This window comes from Eublepharis macularius, chromosome 18 (genome assembly GCF_028583425.1).
Source record: "Eublepharis macularius isolate TG4126 chromosome 18, MPM_Emac_v1.0, whole genome shotgun sequence".
Taxonomy (NCBI): Eukaryota; Metazoa; Chordata; class Lepidosauria; order Squamata; family Eublepharidae; genus Eublepharis; species Eublepharis macularius.
This window is the reverse complement of record NC_072807.1, coordinates 17,473,730-17,496,574: the sequence shown is the minus strand read 5'-3', so window position 1 is coordinate 17,496,574 and position 22,845 is coordinate 17,473,730. Positions and strand designations below refer to the sequence as shown.

General features: G+C 48.5%; 1 protein-coding gene across 5 annotated transcripts in view; it reads right to left on the bottom strand.

Annotated features, from left to right (window-relative positions):
* CHD2 (chromodomain helicase DNA binding protein 2) overlaps nucleotides 1–22,845 on the bottom strand; it is a 78,514-nt gene that overhangs the window by 11,074 nt on the left and 44,595 nt on the right. For all 5 annotated transcript variants that reach the window (XM_055002113.1, XM_055002117.1, XM_055002116.1 and 2 more), the window contains 18 exons: nucleotides 22,503–22,693; nucleotides 21,813–22,001; nucleotides 19,815–19,977; nucleotides 18,798–18,950; nucleotides 16,982–17,053; nucleotides 15,201–15,350; nucleotides 13,258–13,406; nucleotides 13,041–13,137; nucleotides 11,936–12,028; nucleotides 10,189–10,362; nucleotides 8,845–9,020; nucleotides 7,084–7,125; nucleotides 6,091–6,230; nucleotides 5,682–5,820; nucleotides 4,808–4,958; nucleotides 4,160–4,282; nucleotides 3,442–3,570; nucleotides 1,004–1,141 (listed from right to left, as the gene is read on the bottom strand). In XM_055002113.1, coding sequence (XP_054858088.1) covers nucleotides 1,004–1,141; nucleotides 3,442–3,570; nucleotides 4,160–4,282; nucleotides 4,808–4,958; nucleotides 5,682–5,820; nucleotides 6,091–6,230; nucleotides 7,084–7,125; nucleotides 8,845–9,020; nucleotides 10,189–10,362; nucleotides 11,936–12,028; nucleotides 13,041–13,137; nucleotides 13,258–13,406; nucleotides 15,201–15,350; nucleotides 16,982–17,053; nucleotides 18,798–18,950; nucleotides 19,815–19,977; nucleotides 21,813–22,001; nucleotides 22,503–22,693 — 2,469 coding nt within the window. The remainder of the gene's footprint in view (nucleotides 1–1,003; nucleotides 1,142–3,441; nucleotides 3,571–4,159; nucleotides 4,283–4,807; nucleotides 4,959–5,681; nucleotides 5,821–6,090; nucleotides 6,231–7,083; nucleotides 7,126–8,844; nucleotides 9,021–10,188; nucleotides 10,363–11,935; nucleotides 12,029–13,040; nucleotides 13,138–13,257; nucleotides 13,407–15,200; nucleotides 15,351–16,981; nucleotides 17,054–18,797; nucleotides 18,951–19,814; nucleotides 19,978–21,812; nucleotides 22,002–22,502; nucleotides 22,694–22,845) is intronic.

The following is a 22,845-nucleotide window of genomic DNA, read 5'->3' as shown; positions in this document are numbered from 1 at the left end:
ACATAATTTTTGTATATTGGTCTTGGTACTGTAATAATAAATTATGATGATGATGATCCAGAGGAGTTAGCCGTGTTAGTCTGTAGTAGCAAAATAGAAGAGTCCGGTAGCACCTTTAAGACTAACCAACTTTACTGTAGCATAAGCTTTCGAGAATCACCGTTCTCTTCGTCAGATGCAAGCAGTCTCACGTGCACACTTGCATCTGACAAAGAGAGCTGTGGTTCTCGAAAGCTTATGCTACAGTGAAGTTGGGTTAGTCTTAAAGGTGCTACTGGACTCTTTTCTACATTGCTACTGAGAGATGATTGGCTCATCCACTCCCACTGAGAAACTAAAAGTCCCTGTAGACAAACTCCCATTAGCTCTTTGGAGGACAGCTGGGGAAGGTGGCAGAGAGCAAGAGTTCCACTCGCAGATGTCTCCCCAAACAGGAAATCAGGCCGCAGGCCCCTGCTGCGTTGCAAACCGGTCTCCCACTTCCTGGCAGGAGAGACATGAAAAGGATTGGAACTGTAACTCTCTCAAACTCCCTGTAGCCTAGTAAGTACCAAACCCAGAAAGGTAGGTGGGGGTTTGCTGGGGAGGGGGTGGAAATGAAGACCAACGAGGCACGGAAGCCGTCAGATGATGAATACTCCTGTGTATTCCAAGTCAGGAATACCAAATGTCTATATGACATTCATCTAGCGTGAGCGTGTGTAAGGTGGTGTCATGTTGCAGCTCTTATGAAGACCTCTTATTGGGCTTTCAAGGCAAGAGACAGACAGAGGTGGTTTGCCACCGTCTGCGTACAGTCCCTGGACTTCCTCGGAGGTCTCCCATCCAAGAACTAATCAGGGCTGACCCTGCTTAGCTTCCAAGATCTGACTGGCCTCGGCCATCCAGCAAACCTGGACGGGCTTAGCGGTCTCCCATCCACGCACTAACCACAGCCCTGCTTCGGTTCCAAGATGTAACGAGATCAAGCCAGTCTGGACCATACTGGTGAGATATCCAGTACCTTCTCTTTTTTGTCCGTTTTCCTCTTCTCTTTGTCTCCTTCCTTGTCTTTCCTGCCCGTTGCCTGTTTTTCCTTGTTTTCTTTATTCTCTTTCTTCTTCTGCTTCTTTTTCAAAGGGCTCTTATCCAATCCATCCTCCTGGAAAGAAGGAGAAGAGCACAGCCATACTGATCCATGTTTTCGCACACTCAGAGTTGGACTACTGCAAGATGCTCTGGGTGTGGCTGCCCTCGAAGACAACCAAGGAACTACAACTGGTTCAAAACTCTACAGTTTGGTTACTGTTGTGGAGGGGGAGGCAACTGAGGGCAGCACATCTTGTCAATTTTAAGACGACGACACCGGCTGCCAATTTGTTGGCAAGTTCAAGTCAAGGCACTGCTTGTAACTTTTAAAGCAGTAATACTCACTGGCTCAGGAGCCTCTTTTGACTTGCCACCTGCGGCACTTCTGAGCACCGTTCCTCAGCATAGCACCTGCCTGATTTTTCAGGAAAGCAGGTAAGACCCTGGCCCGGTGGGGCTTGCGGTTGGAAGCTGGTTCCAACCTTGAAAAAGTTGTTGCCTGAGGATTGGTAAACGGCGAACCTCAGCAAACGTGGCGCAATTTTTGCTGGGTGTAATTGTGTGGATGGAAGCAAATGTGGTGCAGTTGTGAATGTGGCTCACTGCAACCCACGTTGTGAATATCCCTGCTTTAAAGTATTTCATAGCCTTGGAATGCACATTTCTGAAGGGCCACAGCTTTCCATACGACTGTGTGCCAATTTCTCTCTCAACTGCCTCCCTCCCCACCCCCGTTGCTTCTCTAGAGACCCTTCCTGCTTTATGGAATGGTCACCCTGGGGAAGTTTTGGTGTGAGAGAGAAAGGGGTGACAGAAAGCGCTGAAAGACTAAGCTTGCCTGTGAAGAGATTTAGTGGAACTAAAGATGCTGGGATGGGGTTTCCTGTGGACTGTTCTTATTATTCTACGTTTATAGTTTTAATGGAACAAAATGTATGCCTTCTTGAGCTGCAAAGGGAAGGCGGGATACAAATATAATATTTATTTGTATCCTGCCTTCCCTTTCCCTTTAATAAAAAAATAATAAAAACATTATTTTAACAAATAAATATAGCAGAACTAGAAAAAGTACAGAAGAGGGGCAACCAAGATGATCAAGGGGCTAGAACACTTTTCCTATGAGGAAAAGCTGAAGGGCCTGGGACTGTTCAGTCTAGAAAAGAGATGACTAAGGGGGGACATACGCATGGGGTAGAGTGGACAGAGAGAACTTTTTCTCCCTTTCCCAAAATATTATAACGTGAGGGTATCCAATGGAGCTGATGAGCAGTAAATTCAGGATGGACAAAACAAAAGACTTCTTTACACAAGTGATTTAAATAAGGGGGAGCAAACAGAGCTAAAGTCAAGGCTTTTTTTTTAAAGCTGGAACACGGGGGGGACAGAGTTCCAGAACCTCTTGAAAATGGTCACATGGCTGGTGGCCCCGCCCCCTGATCTCCAGACAGAGGAGAGTTTAGATTGCCCTCCGCACCGCACCGCAGGAGCGGCGCCGAGGGCCATCTAAACTCCCCTCTGTCTGGAGATCAGGGGGCGGGGCCACCAGCCATGTGACCATTTTCTCTGAGGGCAACCCACTGAGTTCCACCACCCCTTACCCCAGAAAAAAAGCTCTGGCTAAAACGCTTGGGGACATTATGTGTCCCCCTGCTCCCCATGACCGATGCTTATCAGTTACTCATTTAGGGTCCTTTTGCCGTTGGGTCCCGTTATACAGACTTCCTTGAGGACCTGCTTCTTTTTCGTTTCTGTCCACAAGGGACCACAGCACCCAGAGCCATGGGAAGAGGGCAGGTTTTTTCCTCTCACTGAAGCAGTACGTGGTTTTATTTCCTTGCACAGGCTGCCACAGGAATGTCAAACATTGGCTTTCCTGGAATAAAATACGTGGGGGTACTGCTGAAGCGGAGGAGGCTAACCCTGCTCCTACCGCGGGTGACCAAAGCTCCTCCGCTCCATTCCCTCAAACATAAACCTCCAGTTAAAAGCATCAGGTGATATGAAAGACCTCCAGCTGAGACGCTGGAGAGAGGCTGCCAGTCAGAGCAGACAATACTGACCATAATGCACCAACAAACTGATTCAGTAAAATGATGACTGTGCTTATATACCGCTCTTCTAGACAGATTAGTGCCTCATCCAGAGCGGTGAACAAGTTAGTGTTATTTATTATCCCCACAATACAGCTGGGGCTGAGAGGAGCGGCTTACCCAAGGCCACCTACTGAGCTCATGGCAGGAGTGGATTCGAACCAGCAGAGTGCTGATTTGCAGCCGAACCACTTAACCATTGTGCTACAGCAGCTCTCACCTGTGTTTGTAGATCTTTATTGAGCAGCTGTGCCATGCAACAAGCTTCCTGAAGCTGGCTTACCTTGACCTCGCCCTCTTCCGAAGGGTTGTCCGAGTGCCGAGGGGAGGAGAGCTCATTCCCTTGCTCGTCCCTTCCTTTGGGAGACTTGTTCTCTTTCTTGACACGGGGCCTCCGCTTCTTCAGCTTGCTCTATGGCACGAGACAATCCAGTTAGGTCAGGAAACAGGACACGGTAGACATTGTGATTTAAAGCCTTTGACAGATTATGTGAGGCTCACAAGAGCACTGAACGTACCTCTCCCCCCTTCCCACTCTCTGATCACTGGGAACCTGGCTCTTCCTTCTCTCCAAACTCCAAACGGGCCAAGGTCACCCAGTTAGCTTCTATGGTAGAGTGGGGAGGGGTGGAACCCGGGTCTTCCCAATCCAATCCATCGCTCTAACCACTACATCACGCTGGACATTCGTACACATGGACACGTCCCCCTGACACAGTCTAAGAGCGGGACCACAAGTGATGCCTGACTCAGGTTGGACACTTGCCAGCTTCCCTCAAGTTTTGATGGGAAATGTCGGCAGCTTGGCGGAATGTTGGACAAGTGACAGTTGAAAAGTCCATTGGACAGGAGTCAGAGAGCCAAGCTGCAATACCAGGATGCCTACATTTCCCATCAAAACTTGAGGGAAGCTGACTAGTGTCCAACCTGTGTCAGGCGTCACTTGTGGTCCCGCTCTAAGACCTCCTCCTCTACAGTGCCTGGTGGCTGGAAGCACTGACCTCCTCTATTTCCTTCACGCCATCCTTCTTCTCCAGTTCTTTCTTGAGCAGTTTTAACAAGTAGTCAACTCGGGCCTGGAGCTGCTTCCCCTGGGGCTTTTTGTCTGGCTCGACAGGCAGGATCTAGGAGGAAAGCATTTTGGGAAAGACATGTCAACTGCCGAGGCAATTCTGATCAGCTGGTTGCACATATTGAGTGATTCCGCACACGTTGGATAATGCACTTTCAATTCACTTTATCCATCATTTGAGGTGGATTTTTTGTTCCGCACACGGAAAAAATCCATTCCAAATGATCTATAAAGAGGATTGGAAGTGCATTATCCAACGAGTGCGAAATCACTCATTGTGTGCACTGGATGACTGGCCAGCACGGTCTTCTTCTTCTACAGGAGCTCTGATGCTGGTTGCCAGGAAATGCAGAGGGGCAGCCACGTTAAGTCGGTTGTGACAAAATAAAACGGAAGCCTGGCGCCGCCTTAAAGACCAACAGCAGTTATTTCAGCAGGGAAGGCTCACAAAAAGATCATGCTAAAATAAATGTTGCTCTTTTGAAGGGGCCACTGGGCTTGTGTTATTTTGCAAAGGACACTGGAAGAAACTAAACATGGGGAGAGGGGGAAGCGGTGCGCGCGACGATTCTTGTACCTTGTCTGTTAATTTCAGCTCTGGGTCCGATTTGATAAGCTCCCAGTTCCCGTAGCCGTGCTCATAAATTCCGAGGAGCAGGCGAGTGTCATCCTCCACTCCCCAGTCAGCATCAAAATGGGCAGCTTTGACGCGGCAAGAGAGGCAAAACCTGCAGAATCAACCCAAGAGCAAACAGATGGGAAGAAGCCCCTTAACCGTAGTATCGTTCTCTACCCGTCTCTGGCAGGAGGACGAAAAGGACGGACAGGGAGTGGTTGTCCACCATCTAAATCTTCCATAACTAAGAGACGGGTCTTTGATCTAGATGAGACAGAGTTACCTTTTCTACAGAGCCTATTTCTATAAAAGCGACATGCCAAGTTCTGTCTCTTGGTCCCCGCCGAGCGTGACCAGGTAAGGAACAGCTACAATGGGACAACCCAGATGAAGGGGAAGGCTCCGTTCTCAAAGAAAAGAAACTGCAATTTGGGCTGCAGCTAAGTGGATGGAAAAACCTACCCCGTCCCAGACCAAGGCAAGTTTAGCCACAGCCCCCTCCCCCGTCCCCATTCCAGTTTGCCTGTCTTTCGTTTCTTTCCAAAAATGGCTTATGATCACTCCTACGGGAAGGGAGTAGTGCCCCAGATGCAAAGCCTGCCCTATTACTTGGCCTACATTGACAGGGAGAGTCAATGAGGCTGTGAGGGAGCTCACTGCAGGGTCCTTACAGTAGTCAAGGCCTTTTGCCCGACCGTCGCAATGATGGATATTTTGCTACCCAAGTCAGCGAAACAAGCAACATGATGCCAAGGTGATTCCAACCAGGTGGGGCTCTCCCTCGGCCGTCCTCACATACTTCCTATCCAGTTGCCCAGGAATCTCCAAAACTCACTTCTTCCTCTCCTCCAGGTCTGCCGGGATAGTCTGATGCAACATTGCAAACTCCTCTTCATGCTGAATGATAGCTTTCACATTCACCTGGACGCTGGAAATCTTAATGGTGGGGCCTCTCCGCTTTCCGGGCCCTTTGCCTGAAGAGGAACACACACACACACACACACACCCAACATGTTTCAAATACAAATTATCAGAAAGGAACACAAGTCACTTGTTCACTCCACTCGCAAGCACCAAAAGGGGGCCAACACTTTCCCGGCTCTGCAACCCACTGAGTTCAACAGTGATCCTGGCGTCCGCAGGTGGATCTCTTTCAAACCAAGTGGCAAAATTGCAAACACCCTCCAGGTTACCGAGCAGCTACACCAAACCAACATGAACAAAATGCTGAACTCTGGACTCACCTTCTGTTGGGTTCTCTTTCAACTGTTCCTCATACTCCTGCATCGCGGAAACACAGCTGTTGTGAAGAAGCTCTCCCAAGCGCTTCAGGTCAGCCACGGACTTGTCCACCAGCTCAGCATCCCGGGCAATACACTCCAGTCTGAAGAGATGGGACGAAACAAAATGGATCCTTAATGCCCCCAGAAAAAAGACACTGTTTAAGTCACATGACATGGAGCCTGTCTTGTTGCTCTGAGTTAGAAATGTCATTATTTCTTTTGTGTATTATGTTTGTAGAAACAGTATCCTGGGGTCAAAAGATAGCCATGGGGAAATCCACATCGATTTCCAGCCTCCTGATAGGGAGGCTCTCCAGACTATACACACAGTAACATTTGTGTGCATGAGGCTGCCTTACACTGAATCAGACACACTGGTCCATCAAGGGCAGTATTGTCTGCTCAGGCTGGCAGCCGCTCTCCCGGGTCTCAGGAGATCTTTCTCATCATATACCTTAGCCTTTTAAATGGAGATGTCAGGAATAGAACCTGAGACCTTCCACATGCCGAGCAGATGCTCTGCCACTGAGCCACGGACCTTCCCCCACCTGCCTCAGAGTGAAACCTGAACAAATGGCAGATTATTGTTGAAGCAGAAGTGGAGGAAGGCAGAAAAAGAGCTTTAGGAGAATTCTAGTAAACAGTAATCTGTGAACAGAGATTTGAACCCAAGTCTAACACCCTATCCATTAGCCCCCCCTTGACCATCCCGGGAGCTCAAACTGCCCTGTAACTCTTCTACTTTTAATACTGTTGGTATCTCCTCAAACGTCTTTATTCGAAGGCCAGAAAGCAAGGAAAGGGCTTGCGACATGTGCCTCGCCCCCTGATCCCGCCCCTTCCACGCTTTCATCCCCATCAAATGAAACATCCAGCTGTTGGGAAACGCAGGCTTCAGAAAACAAACCGAGTCAACCGATTGGTTCTCAAGGGACCAAATCTATCTGCACGTACCGCTCCAGGGGAACTCCGAACTTCTTATAGGCCTTGATAAACCTGAAGGAATTGAAAGAAAGAGCATCTTAGAGACGTCTGCTGGGCCCCCATCCCTACCTGCCCAGGCGAACAGAACAGTCCTTTATTCACACACCCAAAGCTAAGAGCCCACCAGAAGAAAGAGGCCTGCCCTTTCTTGGCACCTCACGTGAGCAGCACCTTCACCTGACACCAAAATTAACGCCTTGCCGCTGCCAGGTTAAGCCTTATTTGCTTGCCGAAGCTTTTTCAGATTACTGGTTCTCCCGAATCCCTTTTCCTGTTATAGTCGAATCTACATTTTTTGCTTGCTATACTTGTGAGTTGTTGGTTTCAAAGTAATTCTTACAGGGCTTTTTTTTCTGGGAGAAGAGGTGGGGGAGCTCAGTGGGCGGCCCTCGGAGAAAACGGTCACATGGCCGGTGGCCCCGCCCCCTGATCTCCAGACAGAGGGGAGTTGAGATTGCCCTCGGCAGAGGGCAATCTCAACTCCCCTCTGTCTGGAGATCAGGGGGCGGGGCCACCGGCCATGTGACCATTTTCAAGAGGTTCCGGAACTCCGTTCCCCCGCATTCCAGCTGAAAAAAAGCCCTCAATTCTTAGCTGTTTTAACCTCCCTGCTGCATTAGAGGTCGATTGCTGTTGTTAATTTCATTGCTTTTCATTGCTGACTTTTACTACTGTTGAAAACAGCCTTGAAAACATCTGAGGGTCTCAGCAGTCTTTCATACTCTTCTAGGACTTTTTGCAGAGATGGGAGAGTGGGGGCCCTGCACTGTGCTGGATCTTGCCCTGTCTGGCTGGTGCAGACAAGCTGGTTGGAGGAATGCGGCTGACGTTTTCCATTCCCGATGCATTATACATTTCATACGGTTTGTACGGTGTTGCTCTCACAATCTTAACTGTTTTCAGGACAGCTATTCTGTTTTCAACTGGCTGTAGTGTCTGAGTGGGGTCGTAATATTTTATTTTACTTCGTTTATACACTGCCTTTCCCCCAATGGGGACCCAACGCAGCTTACATCATTCTCCTCTCTTCCATTTTCTTCCTCAAAACAACCCAGTAAGACAGGTTAGACTCCAAGTGTGTGACTAGCCCAAGATCACCCAGCAAGCTTCCATGGCGGAGAAAAGAATAGAATTTGGGGTGCCCAGACACTAGTCTATCACTCTATCCGCTACACAATACTGTCTCTCTGTTTATTTAACTGTGTGCTTGTTTTGATGGAAGACACCCCAAATGCCTTTGGGGTCTCCAACAGGTAGCTCATGACTGATTGATAGCTCACCAGCTGTTGCAGGGTAGTTTGTACATCCTTCGGAAGACGAAGGAAACATTCACAAAAAGACCTGCTCTAACGGATTTTATTCTGTAGTACTTTCACTATGTTGCTTAACTGATACATTCACTTCTGGGGCTCTTTCAAGTTCTTGTACTATATCTAGGCCAAAACAAAACATGGTACCATGCCAAGGGTTGAGGAAGTAGCTCGGGCTATTTTTCATTACTTTTTTCATTACACAGAAGAACCTCTCATTAAAGAAAAAGTGAGCAAGCCCTGCTTTAGGCTAAGGGGATAGGATATTCATTTAAAAATCAGTGAATAAAATAGGAGGGTATAAAACGTTTTAGATAAAGTAGAGACCAAGCCCGTGGGTTGACCCTCAGCTTAGGGAATGCCACACCACTTTCTGAAAAGGCCATACTTGTTATCCCTTGGCAGTGAGCTCCTCACCAACCTCCTAATTTCCGAGTCTGTGAAGCCTTCCACCATGTCCTTCCGAACACTCCGAGGCCGCCCTCTGCGTTTGGGCCTCTTCTCATCATCCGAGTCTTCCGTCTCGCTTTCCGAGCCCGAAGACCTCTGCAGCTTCCTCTTCATCTCGATGTCCGAATCGCTGTCATTTGCCTGAGCCTGTTGAGAGCAGAGAGATCAACAGCGGAGGTCCCAGCAAAATTCCAAATGGGCACCCAAAGCCCGATCACTTCACGACCTGATCAAGATTCCAGTTACGGGGACCGGTTTTTCGGGTAGCTGAGTCGAAGTGCCCCGGAAAATGTTCTCAGCCTGTCTGTAACAAAGCAGTAGCTAGCGTGCTCCTGTAGTAGCTCCTGTGAGGCCTGGTTGTGCTGCAATGCAACAGGAGTGGGAGGGAAAGGCTGCACTTGCTTTCAGCACAATTCTAGCAGTTGCTCCCACTAGCATTTCTCTTTCTCTCAACGCCAACCCCCTTCCCCTCTCTGAATGCCAGCACTGAGGCTGTACTCTCTTTGGAGGCATGGCCCTGTCCTTTCATATCGCACCATGTATGCTGAAGGATGGGTGACATAAACAATCACATCTCGCTCCGCCCAACTGTCAGTACACCCAGCTGTGCATTACCACCAGGGCTTTTTTTCTGGGAAAAGAGGTGGTGGAACTCAGTGGGTTGCCCTCGGAGAAAATGGTCACATGGCTGGCGGCCCCGCCCCCTGATCTCCAGACAGAGGGGAGTTGAGATTGCTCTGCTGGAGAGGCGTGGAGGGCAATCTAAACTCCCCCCTGTCTGGAGACAGGGGGCGGGGCCACCAGCCATGTGACCATTTTTGAGAGGTTCCAGAACTCCGTTCCATTGCACTCCAGCTGAAAAAAAGCCCTGGTTATACCACGCCTCAAAAATAAAGTTTCTGCACCAAGGTAACCCACATTCTTCAAGAAGAGCTAAATTCAGCAAAGCGCATGGCTTTTGCCAGCTTTCCACAATTTATTCAGCATTTATTGAACAATTTCTATCATTATTCTCCATCACTCGTCAGAGTGTTTGAGACAAGGAGGGCAACTAGTCACTCCTTCGCCATCTGAGTCTTAAATGGCTGCTGCCTGAACACTTTCAAACATCTCTCTCTAACAGCAAGGGCTAGAAACTTAATTCACCATTTTTTTAACCCACTTTCTTTCTATGTGAGACTCAAGGTGGAAACGTGCTCTCTTTTTCTTTTTTTAAGCAGTTGAGTTTCTTGGGAAACTCGATTTGGTCCCACATTCGGGACCGTTTCTGTCTTTTCACAACCACCCTGCAGTGCTCACATCATTCCGGTTGTACCTTTTTAGCTGAGCTGCGAATTCTGGGGAGCATGTAGATCTCCTCCAGTTCCTTCTGGCGCTCTTCCTCCTCCACCTTCTTCCTCTGCTCTTCAGGGATGATTTCATCCCAGTCCTTCTGTGACCTCTCTTCCAGCTCCGCTTCTTCCTCCTCCATTGTTGTAAAGTTTGCCACCTGGAAGGAAAACGTCTCTCGTTTTGTTCTTGTGAGCCAGTTTCATTGCCCATTTTCAGATGTTAGAAGCTGCTTTCTCTTGCTGGGGTGAGAAGGTGGAAAGTTCTAGTAACAGACTGGAAAACTGAGGCTCAAAGAGGATGCCTTCTCTAAAGTCACTGGACAAGTTCAAACAGTGTCTCCAACCTTTTTGATCCCGGAATTCTGACACAGCATGGTAGGTACAGCCACAAAATGGCTGCCTCAGGAGGTAGAACCAGCCACAAAATGGCTGCTGCAGCTTACCTTCAGTCACACAGCGAAGATCATTCTGCTGTGGTGGCAGTCGCTACCAAAGCAGTTTGTAACAATCTGCACAGCCAACCAAATCTCCAATGGCCAACCAAAAGCATTGCTGGGTTGACATCCCAGATGGCCCAGCCCGCTTTCTAGGTGCCACAACAGGCGTTGGCGGGCACCACTGTGCCCACAGGTACCACAGTGGGGACCCCCGGCCTAGCAGAAATTGGAACCTGAGTCCAAAGACCCAACAGCTCTTAAGTTTTCCCAGTGATCGCAACAATTCATAACTGAAAGGGGTAAGGGAAGGGGCCCTAGCTCAGTGGCAAACCACATACTCACAGGGCTCATTTTGGAGGGGAACATGCAGAAACACAGTTCCGGTAGTTCTCCGAAAAGGTCACATCATGTGACCCCACCCAACTGATTTTCGGCCATTTTTGGCCTATTTCAGGGCCAAAACAGCCCAATTTGGGCCCAAAATGGCTAGGATCAGGCCCAAAACAGCCAGGATTGGTCCCGAAATGGCCAGGATTGGGCCTCTGACAGGTGGTGGATCACTCTCCTGCTCAGCAGCGGCCCAATCCTGACGATTTTGGGGCCCTTTTCAGCCATTTTCAGCCCCTTTTTGCCATTTTGGGCCCAATTTCAGTCCCGAATGGCCAGGATTGGGTCCAAAACAGCCAGGATAGGTGATGTCCGGGGGTGTGGCATATGCAAATCAGTTATGCTGATGAGTTCCTGCAGCTCTTCTTCTACGAAATGACCCCTGCATAATCAATGCCCTGAGGAGACATTACCAGCCACAGCTCCAGGCTAGAAGGGTCGGATTCAGTATAAAGCTGAGTATCAAGTTGCTGATCTGACCCTTCTTCTAAGGAGCTCACGATGATGTACATGATCCCCCCCAAGCTGTTTTATTATCTCCCCACACACCATTTAATCATCACCATGACCCTGTGAGGCGAGTCAGAAGAATTTAACTTGAAGTACTTCCAGAGAGGACCTACGAACAGCTTTGCCAGCTCCGACCAAGCGCCTTGTCTTCAGCAATAGCCCCCAAACTCACAGGCAGGGCATGAAGCAGCAAGTGATTTCCCCCAATATCCAACAATAATTACCTCCAAACATTTTAAGCCATCACAGTTAACCAGCAACCAACCAAATTATCCTCCATGAATTTCATTCAAACCATTTTAAAAACCACCTGGGCTAGTAGACATCCTACGTTTCAAGACATTCCCTTTCGCTGCTCTGTTCTAGGACCAGTATCTCCCCCTATCCACAGCTATACCTTAAACTGCGACAGAAGTTCATCCGTTGCGCTTGTGGACGCTTCATTCTCATGCGTTTCAGCCATGCGCAAGATCTCGTCTATGTCCATTTCCTGAAAGCAGCAGGAACAGAAATCGAGAGAGAAACGTCGACAAAAAGGAACTGAGGAACAGAATCTGCATTAATCAACTTCCAAACCAGCACGACAAGAACAAACTATGGGGAAAAGCCAATATGATCCAAAGGTACTGGACTAGAATGTGGAAGAAGGGTTTACGCAGAATCCCCCAAACTTCGGAAAGATAAGGCACCCTTTCTTCCGCCTAAATTAAAACTGGAAACGAACTGGATTCGGATCCAGTGAAGAGTTTCCATGTGTGCAAGGACTTTAATCCCTTTCTCAGCAGAGGATTTCGAGAGGGCATTTTTGGTGGCCGTGGGAGAGGGGAACTCAAGAACGCTGCTCTCCATGGACTGAAGTACTTTCATCTGTGGAAACGCTGCAACGGATCCAACCCCACTGCCCCTTTATGCCCCCAAAGATTTACTTTTAGAGGCATGCAAGGGGAAAAAATTATTCATGCTCTCGGGAGCTCTCTCTCTCTTGTTCTGCATGAGTCACTGCTCTGTGTTCGCCTACAGACTAAAAAAGGCCAGAGCAGGGGATCATGCAGATGCAGCAGGCAGCCTCCTCACTGGGTGGGCAATTTGAAGCTCACGTGGAGTGAGGTTTCTCTGCTACTAACACGTAAGAAGAGAGAAACAGTCAACAGCCCTATATGGTTTGGGACCAGCATACCTTAAGGCCCTCCTACTTCCAACCTACCCTAAATTCATGGAGCTGCCTCCCTCAGGATATCCATCGATCTCTTTCCTATCACTGTCTTCTACCATCGAGTGAAGACTTTTGTTTCTTTTGCTGTTCTTTCAGTGACCCCTCCTCTTTGCCCTATGTGTTTGTACTAATATATTTTAGTCTTGGGTTTAATTGGTTTGAGGATCTGTTTTAATAATGTTCTTTTTTCTAATTGTCTGCCACCAGGGTGGCCCCGATCATGCAGAAAAGCAAGACGTACATTTTGCAAATGCATTCATTCCTTGCACCGTACTTAGGGAAGGCCCACCTGCGGCTCTGATTCTTCCCCTTCTACTTCTTTGAAGAGATCTTCAGCCCCGAACTTCAAGATGGCTGTTAGCTCTTCTTTGTTGAAAGGGTTTGAGCTGCAATTACATCAAGTAAAAAAAAGGGGAAGCTCTCAAATGTATGCTGAGGACAGACATGGCTGTTTTCAAGTGGCACACCTCAAAGAGGTACGGTCTGCTCTCAGTCCCTTTGCTTACTTGGATCTGCCAGAGCTGTTGTCCAAGACAGTCCGGCCTGTGGTGTCCATGCGCTGTATCACAAGATGGTCCAGTACCATCTTCTTCTTGGCTCTCTCAATGATCTCCTCTTCCACTGTCCCCTTTGTCACCAAGCGGTAGATATTCACCTGTTCAGAGGGAGGACACATGAATCGTGGGAACAAAAGAATTTATCAGACATCAACTCGGACTGTTCATTCAACTAGCCCACCACTCTGACTGGCCAACCGATCTCCAAGAAGACCTCATAGAAAGATCTCTCCCAACGAAGGGAGATCTTTTCAACCTTCAGTACTCAAAGTAAGGGCCCTACTACAGAGCTACACTATCTCCCCATAGAATTCTTCGCAGGGGCACCCAAATCTTAGCACCTATGTTACAGCCTCCTGAAAGAAAGGGCTTTTTTTTCACCTGTGCAATTCTTTCTGCAGCAGCAGGGCAGAAACCCTCACACTCGGAAGCAAAAAAAAGAAAAGAAAAAAAAAAGAAAGTTCTAACCTAGTCCCAATACCTGGGAAACTGTGGGTAGCCATGTTGGTCTACAGTAGATCAAGATTTGAAACTAGTAGCACCTTAAAGACCAACTAAATTTCCAGGGTACAAGCTTTCAAGAGCAGAAAAGAGCTTTGACTCTCGAAAGCTCATACACTGGAAATCTAGCTGGTCTTCAAGATGGAAGAGGGGGGCACATTGCTTTATTATTGTGAGCCCGAAATCAAAATTATACCCAAGGTGAGGAGAATAGAATTTTATGAGTGTTGGATCCATGGGGTCTTGTGCACGGGAAGAGGCACAATCTCTCTCTCTTTTTTTTGTAACATGTTTTATTGGTTTTTCCATAAAAGTAGAAATAAGAGAAGGGAGAATTAAGAAGAAATAGAAGAGGAAGAGGTGCGATCTCATTTCCCCATTCCCTATCCCCCTCTAGCTTTTCCTGTCCCCACCCCGGCAGTGACTGCAGCCTCTCATTTCTTTCTCTCCTTCCCACCTTTTTCTGTTTCTCCACCCACCCCTGGCAGCCTCTCCCCCACTCCCTTCCCTCACCCACCCACCCTTTTGTGCCCCCCTCTTCCATCTTCAACTTTCCCTTTTAATCTTTTCTGCTTCCCTCCCCTTCCCTCCGGCTTCACCTCCTCTCCCGCTCTGACACTAACTGCTGCTCGGAATCCTCAGCAATGATGGTGGGGGGGTTGCCCAGCAACCCCCTCAACAGCCACCAACATCTTCCGTGAGATCTTAGTGGCATTCCCATCTTTAAAAAGCAGACATCTATTATTTTAGGTTTCTTTTAAAACACCACAATATTGTTTTAATGGTTCTTATTTTTCTGCAAACTTGGGGCGTCCCCCAGGCTTGTAGAAAAGCACCCCCAACTGTAAAGGGCCCCACTGTAATTTTTTGAGGCTCAAAAACATCAGCGCCTAAGGATCAAACACAAAGCTAGCGCATGGTAAACCACTAGAGTCAAAGGCCCAGCTGAGAGCCAGCATGGTGCAGTGGATACGGTGTTGGGCTAGGATCTGGGAATTCCAGATTCGAATCTTCACTTGGCCATGGAAGCTCAGGGGGTGACCTTAGGCCAGTCACACATACTTAGCCTGACCTACTTCACATGGTTGTTTGCGAAGATAAAATGGAGGACAGAAGAACAAAATAAGCTGCTTTGAGTCCCCATTGGGGAGAAAGGCAGGGTATAAATGACATAAAGTGAAAAAAGAATAGGTGGAGCAGGCTCCAGCACCTTCCTCCTCCCATTTTCCTGAAGTCTGCCCAGCCTACTGCTTCAGGCACCTTTCATGGAACCAAAACGCAACCACCCTAATGGCACAGCAAGATGATGCAACAGAGAGGCGCCTGTGGGAGGAGCCTCATTTGAGGCAAACGGCACGCCGCAAAAGAGGCCACGCGGCCCTTCCTCTGACCTGCTTCTTCTGCCCGATCCGGTGAGCCCGCGCCTGAGCCTGCAAGTCATTCTGAGGGTTCCAGTCTGAGTCGAAGATCACCACAGTGTCCGCGGAGGCCAAGTTAATCCCCAGCCCTCCAGCTCGGGTGGAGAGTAGGAAGCAGAAGTCCTGAGCACGTGAGGAAAAGGTCACACGTCAGTCACGCGGCACCACCTCAAACCAGGTGGAAGACGAGTAAAGCAAGAGTCGGACACGGGGCCGGTACTCCCGTGTGCCAACTCAAGAGAGTTTCTTATTAGAAAAGCGGATCAGGTGTACTGCTGGTCTGGGCTACATGACAAATGGCACCTGAGACACTCTAAATAACAAGAGCTTAGGATGCATAAACCCAGACTGAATTACAGTTCTGGAGAACTTGAAAGCTTGAACGCTGTTAAGTGTGGTGTAGTGGTCAGGGTGCCAGACTAGGATCTGGGAGGCCCAAGTTCAAATCCCCATTCTGCCATGGAAGCCCATACGGTGACCTTGGGCAAGTCGCATTCTTTCAGGCTAGCCTCCCTCACAGGGTTGTTGTGAAGAGAAAATGAAGGAAAGCAGAATGATGCTAGCCACTTTAGGTCCCCGCTTGAGAGAAAGGCAGGGTATAAATGACGTAAAATAAAATAAGCAAACATGTCATCTGGTTGGTCCTAAGAAAATGTACTATGTGGATTCTTTTCTAGATTTAGGTTATGAGCATTAAGACTGGAACAGCAAGAGGCTGAACAGGAAAGAACAGGCCGCTCAAATGGTTTTTTTCTTGGCTTTTGGGTCACCAAAAATTGACCCTGGCCATTTCATTTTGGCAAATAATAACTTGCACAACACTTTCAAGCAGATGCAAATAATAATTCTTAAATTGCAGCAGGAAGCAAGAATCTTCTCCAGGCTACACGGAAGAAGACATTTTATTTAAAAAGGAAGGGAAATAATCCTTCGTTGGGACCTTGTGGTTGCACATATCTCAACTACATGCATGTCATTGACGGGAATGCTGGTCCAACTTTTGGGAGGACTAGAAACGCAGATTTCCTTCTGAGGTTGCTGCAGTGTGTTAAAAATGCTTCATATCGATTGCCCTCAGTAATCTGCAGGCCGCTGTATTGCAAGATTGCCAAGGGAAGGGGAAACGTAAACAGAGCTCAGAAACAGCGGTTTGCCCAGTGCATTCAGGGAAGAGGTGAGATTTGAACCAGGGACTCGCTGGCTTGTTCCCTAACATTGCAATCCTAAGCAGTTACATCCTTCTAAGCCTACTGACTTCAGTGGGCCTCAAAGGGTGCAACTCTGCTTAGGAGCGCACCTGTTAGCAGCAAAAGGCTGCTGCAGGCATTCTTAGCACTAGGGATTCTGTGTCAACAGTTGCAGGCCACGGCATGAGTCAGGAGAGGGACCTTCTTTGGTGTCCTCTATATCTCAGTCTCATTTTTCCAATACCCAGTTCCATTTACGCCCTTAATGATTCATGCAGGCAGGGTTAATGCGGCTCTCAGAAAGTGCCTGCCCTGCCAGTGGAACATTTCTGAAACTCCAAAAGCAATCAAATAGCTCACGCCCGATGACAGAGTAAGCCAGGGGCCAAGCTTTAGGACATTTCCCATTCCTGGTCGTCTTCTCACCTCCAAGCCTTCCAGACTCAAAAATGCTCCCAAAGATGCTTCTCTTGAGAGCCAGATAGGACGCCCTGCCTTCAGCACCCCCCTCCCACCCTTCCTGAGGCCGTCCTCTCCCCGCCTCTCCTTTGCAGCCAAATCCCGTACCTCCGAGCCATCGGCATTGAAGTGATCCAGCGCCTGCTTTCGGATCTCGCCTTTGATCGAGCCGTCCAGGCGCTGCAAAAGTGAACGGTGGTTTAAAAAACAGAGGACGAGAAAGACCTCACGTGTAACTGCAGCCCCCGCCCCAGAGTCCCAGGTGACGCCGGCTGCACCAGAAACTCAGGTCCCCCTCCAGCTCCCTCCAGCTCGGAGCAACTCAGCACTTTAAAAATAACAAGCCGATTAAAAATAACCCTGTTGCTGCCAAGGACGGTGCCTGGGCAGCGTCAGCATGCACCAGGTGACAACACAGCTCCCATTACAGGCTGAGAGCCAGGATCCGTCTAAAGAACTGGGCTCTTTTCTTTTTTTTTCAAAAGGGTAAGACAGACCCGTTGCAGAAGGCCAGAGTTCAGTGGCAGAGCGCGTGCCTGGCATGGGGACGGGCCCAGCTTCAGTCCCTGGCATCTTCAGCTATATGCTCTTAGGTACTGAGGACAAAGATCCCTCTCTGCCTGAACTCCTGGCAAGGTCACTGCCAGTCAGAGCAGCCAGTACCAGACTAGATGAACCAGCAGTCTCCGAAAGCTGCTGAGCAAGGAAAGCACACAGCTTCCTACAAGCCTTTCAATACACCAGAAGCACATTCTCCTCCCCATATTCTTTTCCTGCACACCAAGGAGATCACATCCAACACCACCAAGCAAGCGTCTCGAGATGTCTCCACGTTCTTCCTCTACAGAAGGGGCATGTCCTGTCTTTTCTCATCACCTGGAGAAGAGAACCAGGACCGCGAAGAACTACCTCACCACTTTAAAAAGAAAGGCAGAACCTTTTCCTATCCCCTCAGCTCCTCTGGACAGTGAAGACAGCTGACTGGAAAAAAACTGATTCATTTGAAATGTGGTACTGGAGGAAAGTTCTGTGGATACCATGGAGAGCCCAAAAGACAAGTAAGTGGGTACTAGAGCAAATCAAGCTTGAATTCTCCCTAGAAGCTAAAATGACAAAACTGAGGCTGTCGTACTTTGGTCACATCATGAGAAGACAAGATTCTCTGGAAAAGTCAATAATGCCAGGAAAAGCAGAAGGCGGTAGGGAAAGAGGACCTAAAACGAGAACCTAAAAGAAGCCACGTCCTCCAGTTTGTAGGATCTGAGCAAGTCTGTCAATGACAGGACGTTTTGGAGATCTTTCATTCATAGGGTTGCCATGGGTCGGGGGTGACTTGACGGCACATAATACACACACACACACAACTCCTATGGAAGGGTCAGTCCATGATGGGTGTTTTCGCCCACCCTGGCATTGAACGTACCCCTCCTCCTGCTTGCCACAAACACTGCAACCACTATCTACATGAAGTGTTATAAAATTCAAAGCTGCCTCCTTCGAAAAGTTCTCCTTCCTTTATTTCTTCTATTTACACCCTGCTCTTTCCCCTTCTTGGGCTTAGATGGGGCTTGTACATCCTTCTGTGGACTGTCTCTCGTTCCCGCCCGTTAGCTGAACTTTTATGACCATGCAATGATGAAGCCGTTGGGGAGGGGGCCAGGCCTCGGGGTAGAGCGTCTGCTTGGCATGCAGAAGGTCCCCGGTCCAATCCACAGCATCTCCACTTAAAAGGACCAGGCTGTAGGTGATGTAAAAGGCCTCTGCCTGAGACCCTGGAGAGCCACTGCAATCAGTAGATAATCTTGATGGGCCAAGGGTCCAATTCGGTATAAGGCAGCTTCATACGTATGTATTAAACGTACACGTACAAGTCATTTTATGGACCAAAAGGGGTGACTCTGTCCACATCCCCCACTGTCCTTACCTGGAAAGGGTAATGCTTGATGGTCAGGTACTCGGCCAAGATGTCCAGCATCCTCACCATCTGGGAGAAGATAAGGACCCGATTCCCTCTGTCGCGCAGCCTCGTCAGCAGCTTGTCCAAAAGAATAAGCTTCCCGCTGCTTCTGATTAAAGACTGAAGGAGAGGCAGTGGTCATTGCGGGCCCTGCTCCTAGCCCCGCCCACGCTCTGGATGGCAGTCCCAAAACGAGAAAAGGAAGTTCCCCGACACAGGGGCAGAACACGAGGAAGTCTTCCATTTCATCCTCAGCATCTCTCAGTTACAACTAGCACCACTGAGCAATTAACTGGACAATCATTGGCACTTTTACCAACTCACTGATTTACAGGCTCAAAGAATTAAAGCTAAACGCCATAACAGCCCTAAGAGGCAGGTCTGTCAAATGCATCCAAATTTAAAGAAAACCACTTAGGTGTCACCCCCCCCCAAATAATCCAGCTGCTGGATCGGGGCAAAAGGGCCCTCTAATTCTCTTTCCAACTAGCCAGAGTCCTCCAGGAAGCCCGCAGGCAGAAGGATGAAGACAACAGCCATTCCCTATTTTTCCCCCAGCCTCTGGTGCTCAGATATACTGCTACTGGGAATGGAGGTTCCATCAGACATCAAAGCAAACAGCGTTTGACAGAATTCTCCTCCACGAATCAGTCTAATAGTTAGTTCACATTGTTTTGAAAGCCACCTAAGAACCACTTGCAATGAGTTCTACCTTTCTTGCAATGAGTTCTACCTAATTTCGACATCAGAATTCCATCTTTTCACCAGTCTCAGAACCTATTGCCAATCTGCTTTTGGGATTCAATGGGGCCTATAGGCTTCGAAATTAGTCTGTGGTTTGCAGCGCTATGAATTTGGGTCCCCTCTGCCATAGACATTCTACACAGGACCAATCCCCAACAACGTCACCTGCATAAGATCCAACCTTTTTCTGTCCCCCTCCCCCCACAACATGCAATCATCGTCCCCAGCCAGGCCACACACCAAGAGCATCTCCTGACTATTCTCCCGTTCGTTTTCCTCCGGCGACTTGATCAGATAGCAATGGTTGCAACACTTCTTCAGCTCCATCACGATGTTCAGGAAGCCGGACGTGCTGCCCCGGGTCCCCTTCGAAAGGGCTTTGTAATTCCGGGTCAAAATCCACCTGCCAACAAATTAAGACTGGCTGAAAATCAGACTTCCCCCTTTTGCGGCGTGAAATCAGTGCGAATAACCCAGCTTAGTCTGAGCTTGTTGGGGCTTGGGAGCTAAGCAAGGCCATCCACAATCAATACTTGGATGGAAACGGCAAGATTCGAGTCTAGTTGCACCTTATAGATCCACAGGATTTCCAGGGTATAAGCTTTAAAGAATCAAAGCTCCCTTCATCAGATACTTGGATGGGAAACCACCAAGAAAGGCTGGGGCTGCTCTGCAGAGGAAGGCAACGGCAAACCACCTCTGCTTGTCTCTTGCTTTGAACGTCCCATCGTGGGTCACCCATTCGTCAGTTGTCACATTTTTCTTCTTCTTTGTGGTGTGAAGAAAGAGGAGTAGGGAGTATTAGACCACACCAGAAACACAAAGCGGCCTCAAATCACATAAGCCACGCTTTTCCAAAGAGCATTTTCTGGTTAAAAGGACCAGGCAGTGGGTGACGTGAAAGATCTTTTGTGTGAGACCCTGGAGACCTGCTGCCAATCAGAGGAGTCAAGACTCACCTTGACAGGCCACAGTTCCAACTCATGTTCACGATCCCATTTGCGGCCAGCCTGTGGCATGGGATCAAGAGGGGAGGCAGCCTTTTTTAAACTTCTGGCTGAATTAAAAGCGGAAACACCTTACATTTCAATCAACACTACCCTCCGAGGAGCCAACCCATGTACCTCTGTACGAGTCACTGATCTAAGCACTCCTCCAGGCTGGAAGGAGATAAATCTGAAGCAGTGCAGATTTCTTCCTAAATAATAATGCAGAGATGCAACAGGTAGCCTCCTTGGAGGACAGGTAAAGCTGCTGACTGTATGCTCCAAACACACCAAATGTAGAGACAGAGGCTGACAAGGAAGACAACAGGCCAATGTGGCAAATCATGGAGAGATGCAGCAGGCAGCCTCCTTTGCAGAATGATATGGGCTCACACGTGTTAGAGGCAACTCAGCATGCCTAGAGACTAGGGGGGCACTGTTTTTCCCTTTGCACGAGATCAAACTGTGTATATATGTGATGTCTCTCTTTGTCTAATCTGGAAGTCTGACTCTTCCATCTCTTTCTGTGCCCTTTCGTTCTCTCTCTCCATATGGCCTTGCAAAAAGCAAGATGGTTCTGCAGAGCTTTCCTGCGCAAGTGTGCAAGAGGCACACCCATGTTCTCATGCTCTCACTCTTACGTGCAGCTGGATTAGCCGGCCACTTGTAACAGGGAACAGTATTATTTAGACTAGCCTGCTATTTTTTCTTCAGCTGCTACAAGAATGGAAGTGAAGGTGAACCAGTTTCTATAAAAGTAAGTTCAATCTGTTGCAATATACAAGCCTCAGCACATGTGATTCCATGCTTTCTTGACTGCAATTTTCTTGCATTAACTAACAAATTATCTCCAATAACAAGAGCCCCGTGGTGCAGAGTGGTAAGCTGCAGTACTGCAGCCCAAGCTCTGCTCATGATGACCTGAGTTCGATCCCGGCGGAAGCTGGGTTCAGGTAGCCGGCTCAAGGTTGACTCAGCCTTCCATCCTTCCGAGGTTGGTAAAATGAGTACCCAGTTTCCTGGGGGTAAAGCGTAGATGACTGGGGAAGGCAATGGCAAACCACCCCCGTAACAAAAAGTCTGCCAAGAAAACGTCATGATGCGATGGGTCAGTAATGACTCAGTGCTTGCACCTTTACCTTTTTACCCTCTCTCCAATAACAAGCAACTTAAATCAATTTAGCTCTATCAGTCATTTCATGGCACAAACTCTGGGAAGAACTACTTTATCTCAGTAAGCTCAGGCACCTACTTATAATACTGCTTCTGTAGGGCAGACATCTCCACGCGGAGGATCTGTTCCACTTTGGCAGGGAGAGATTTCTCCACATCTTTCTTCACTCTGCGCAGAAGAAATGGCTCCAGGACTTTGTGAAGGCTCTGATAGCCGTTCTCGCGCCCCTTCCCGTGGTCATCTTCAAATTCTTCCCAGAACTCAAACCTAACAGCCAAAGCAAGGCATAGGGGTGGGTGGTCAGGATTAGACAAATTTAACAAGACTTGACATGCAATACTCTGCCACCAAATCCAAGGGTATCCAGATTTGTATATTCCAGAATGAGTTTTTAAAATTTTTGGCATGGCTGATAGTTGGCAAGGAGGAGGGAGAGCTAGGGGGTTAATTTAGAAAAATGTGTATGCCATCTTCCCACGGAAAAGCCTTCGGAGGCAAAAGAGACAGGGAACATTGTGGGGGGCAGTGCACTACAAGCTCTCCTGCCTGTGCATCTGCTGTGCTACCACACACACACAAACATGTACAGTGCGATTGATTTATTTAAAATGTTTATAACCTGCCTTCTCTCCTTAGACTCAAGGCAGCTGACAACAAATCGCGAGGGCATAAAAACCAGTTTGCAGTTCCAGGCTCCACGGAGATAGAATTTCATCACGGCCGCATGCTGTCTGTGTCAAAAGCAAATTCGCAAAAAAAAAAGCTTACTTTTCTGGCATGATGAAATGTAGGAGGGACCAGAGCTCTTTCAGGGAATTCTGAAGCGGTGTCCCAGTGATGAGCAGCCGGTGGTTGGACTTGAAGTCAATCAATGTCTTGTACAGCAAGGAGTCATCGTTCTTCAAGCGATGTGCTTCGTCCACACCCAAGAAGGCCCAGTTAATGCTCCCCAGGACAGCCTAGAGCCCAACATGATATATGGGTTTCAAACACGCTGGCTTCACAACCAGCTTCCAGATTCTCCAGAGAAATATCCCTGCATGCCCACATGGCATCACTGGGATAGATCCAACCAGGGCTCATTTCGAGGGGGAACGCACAAGAATGCAGT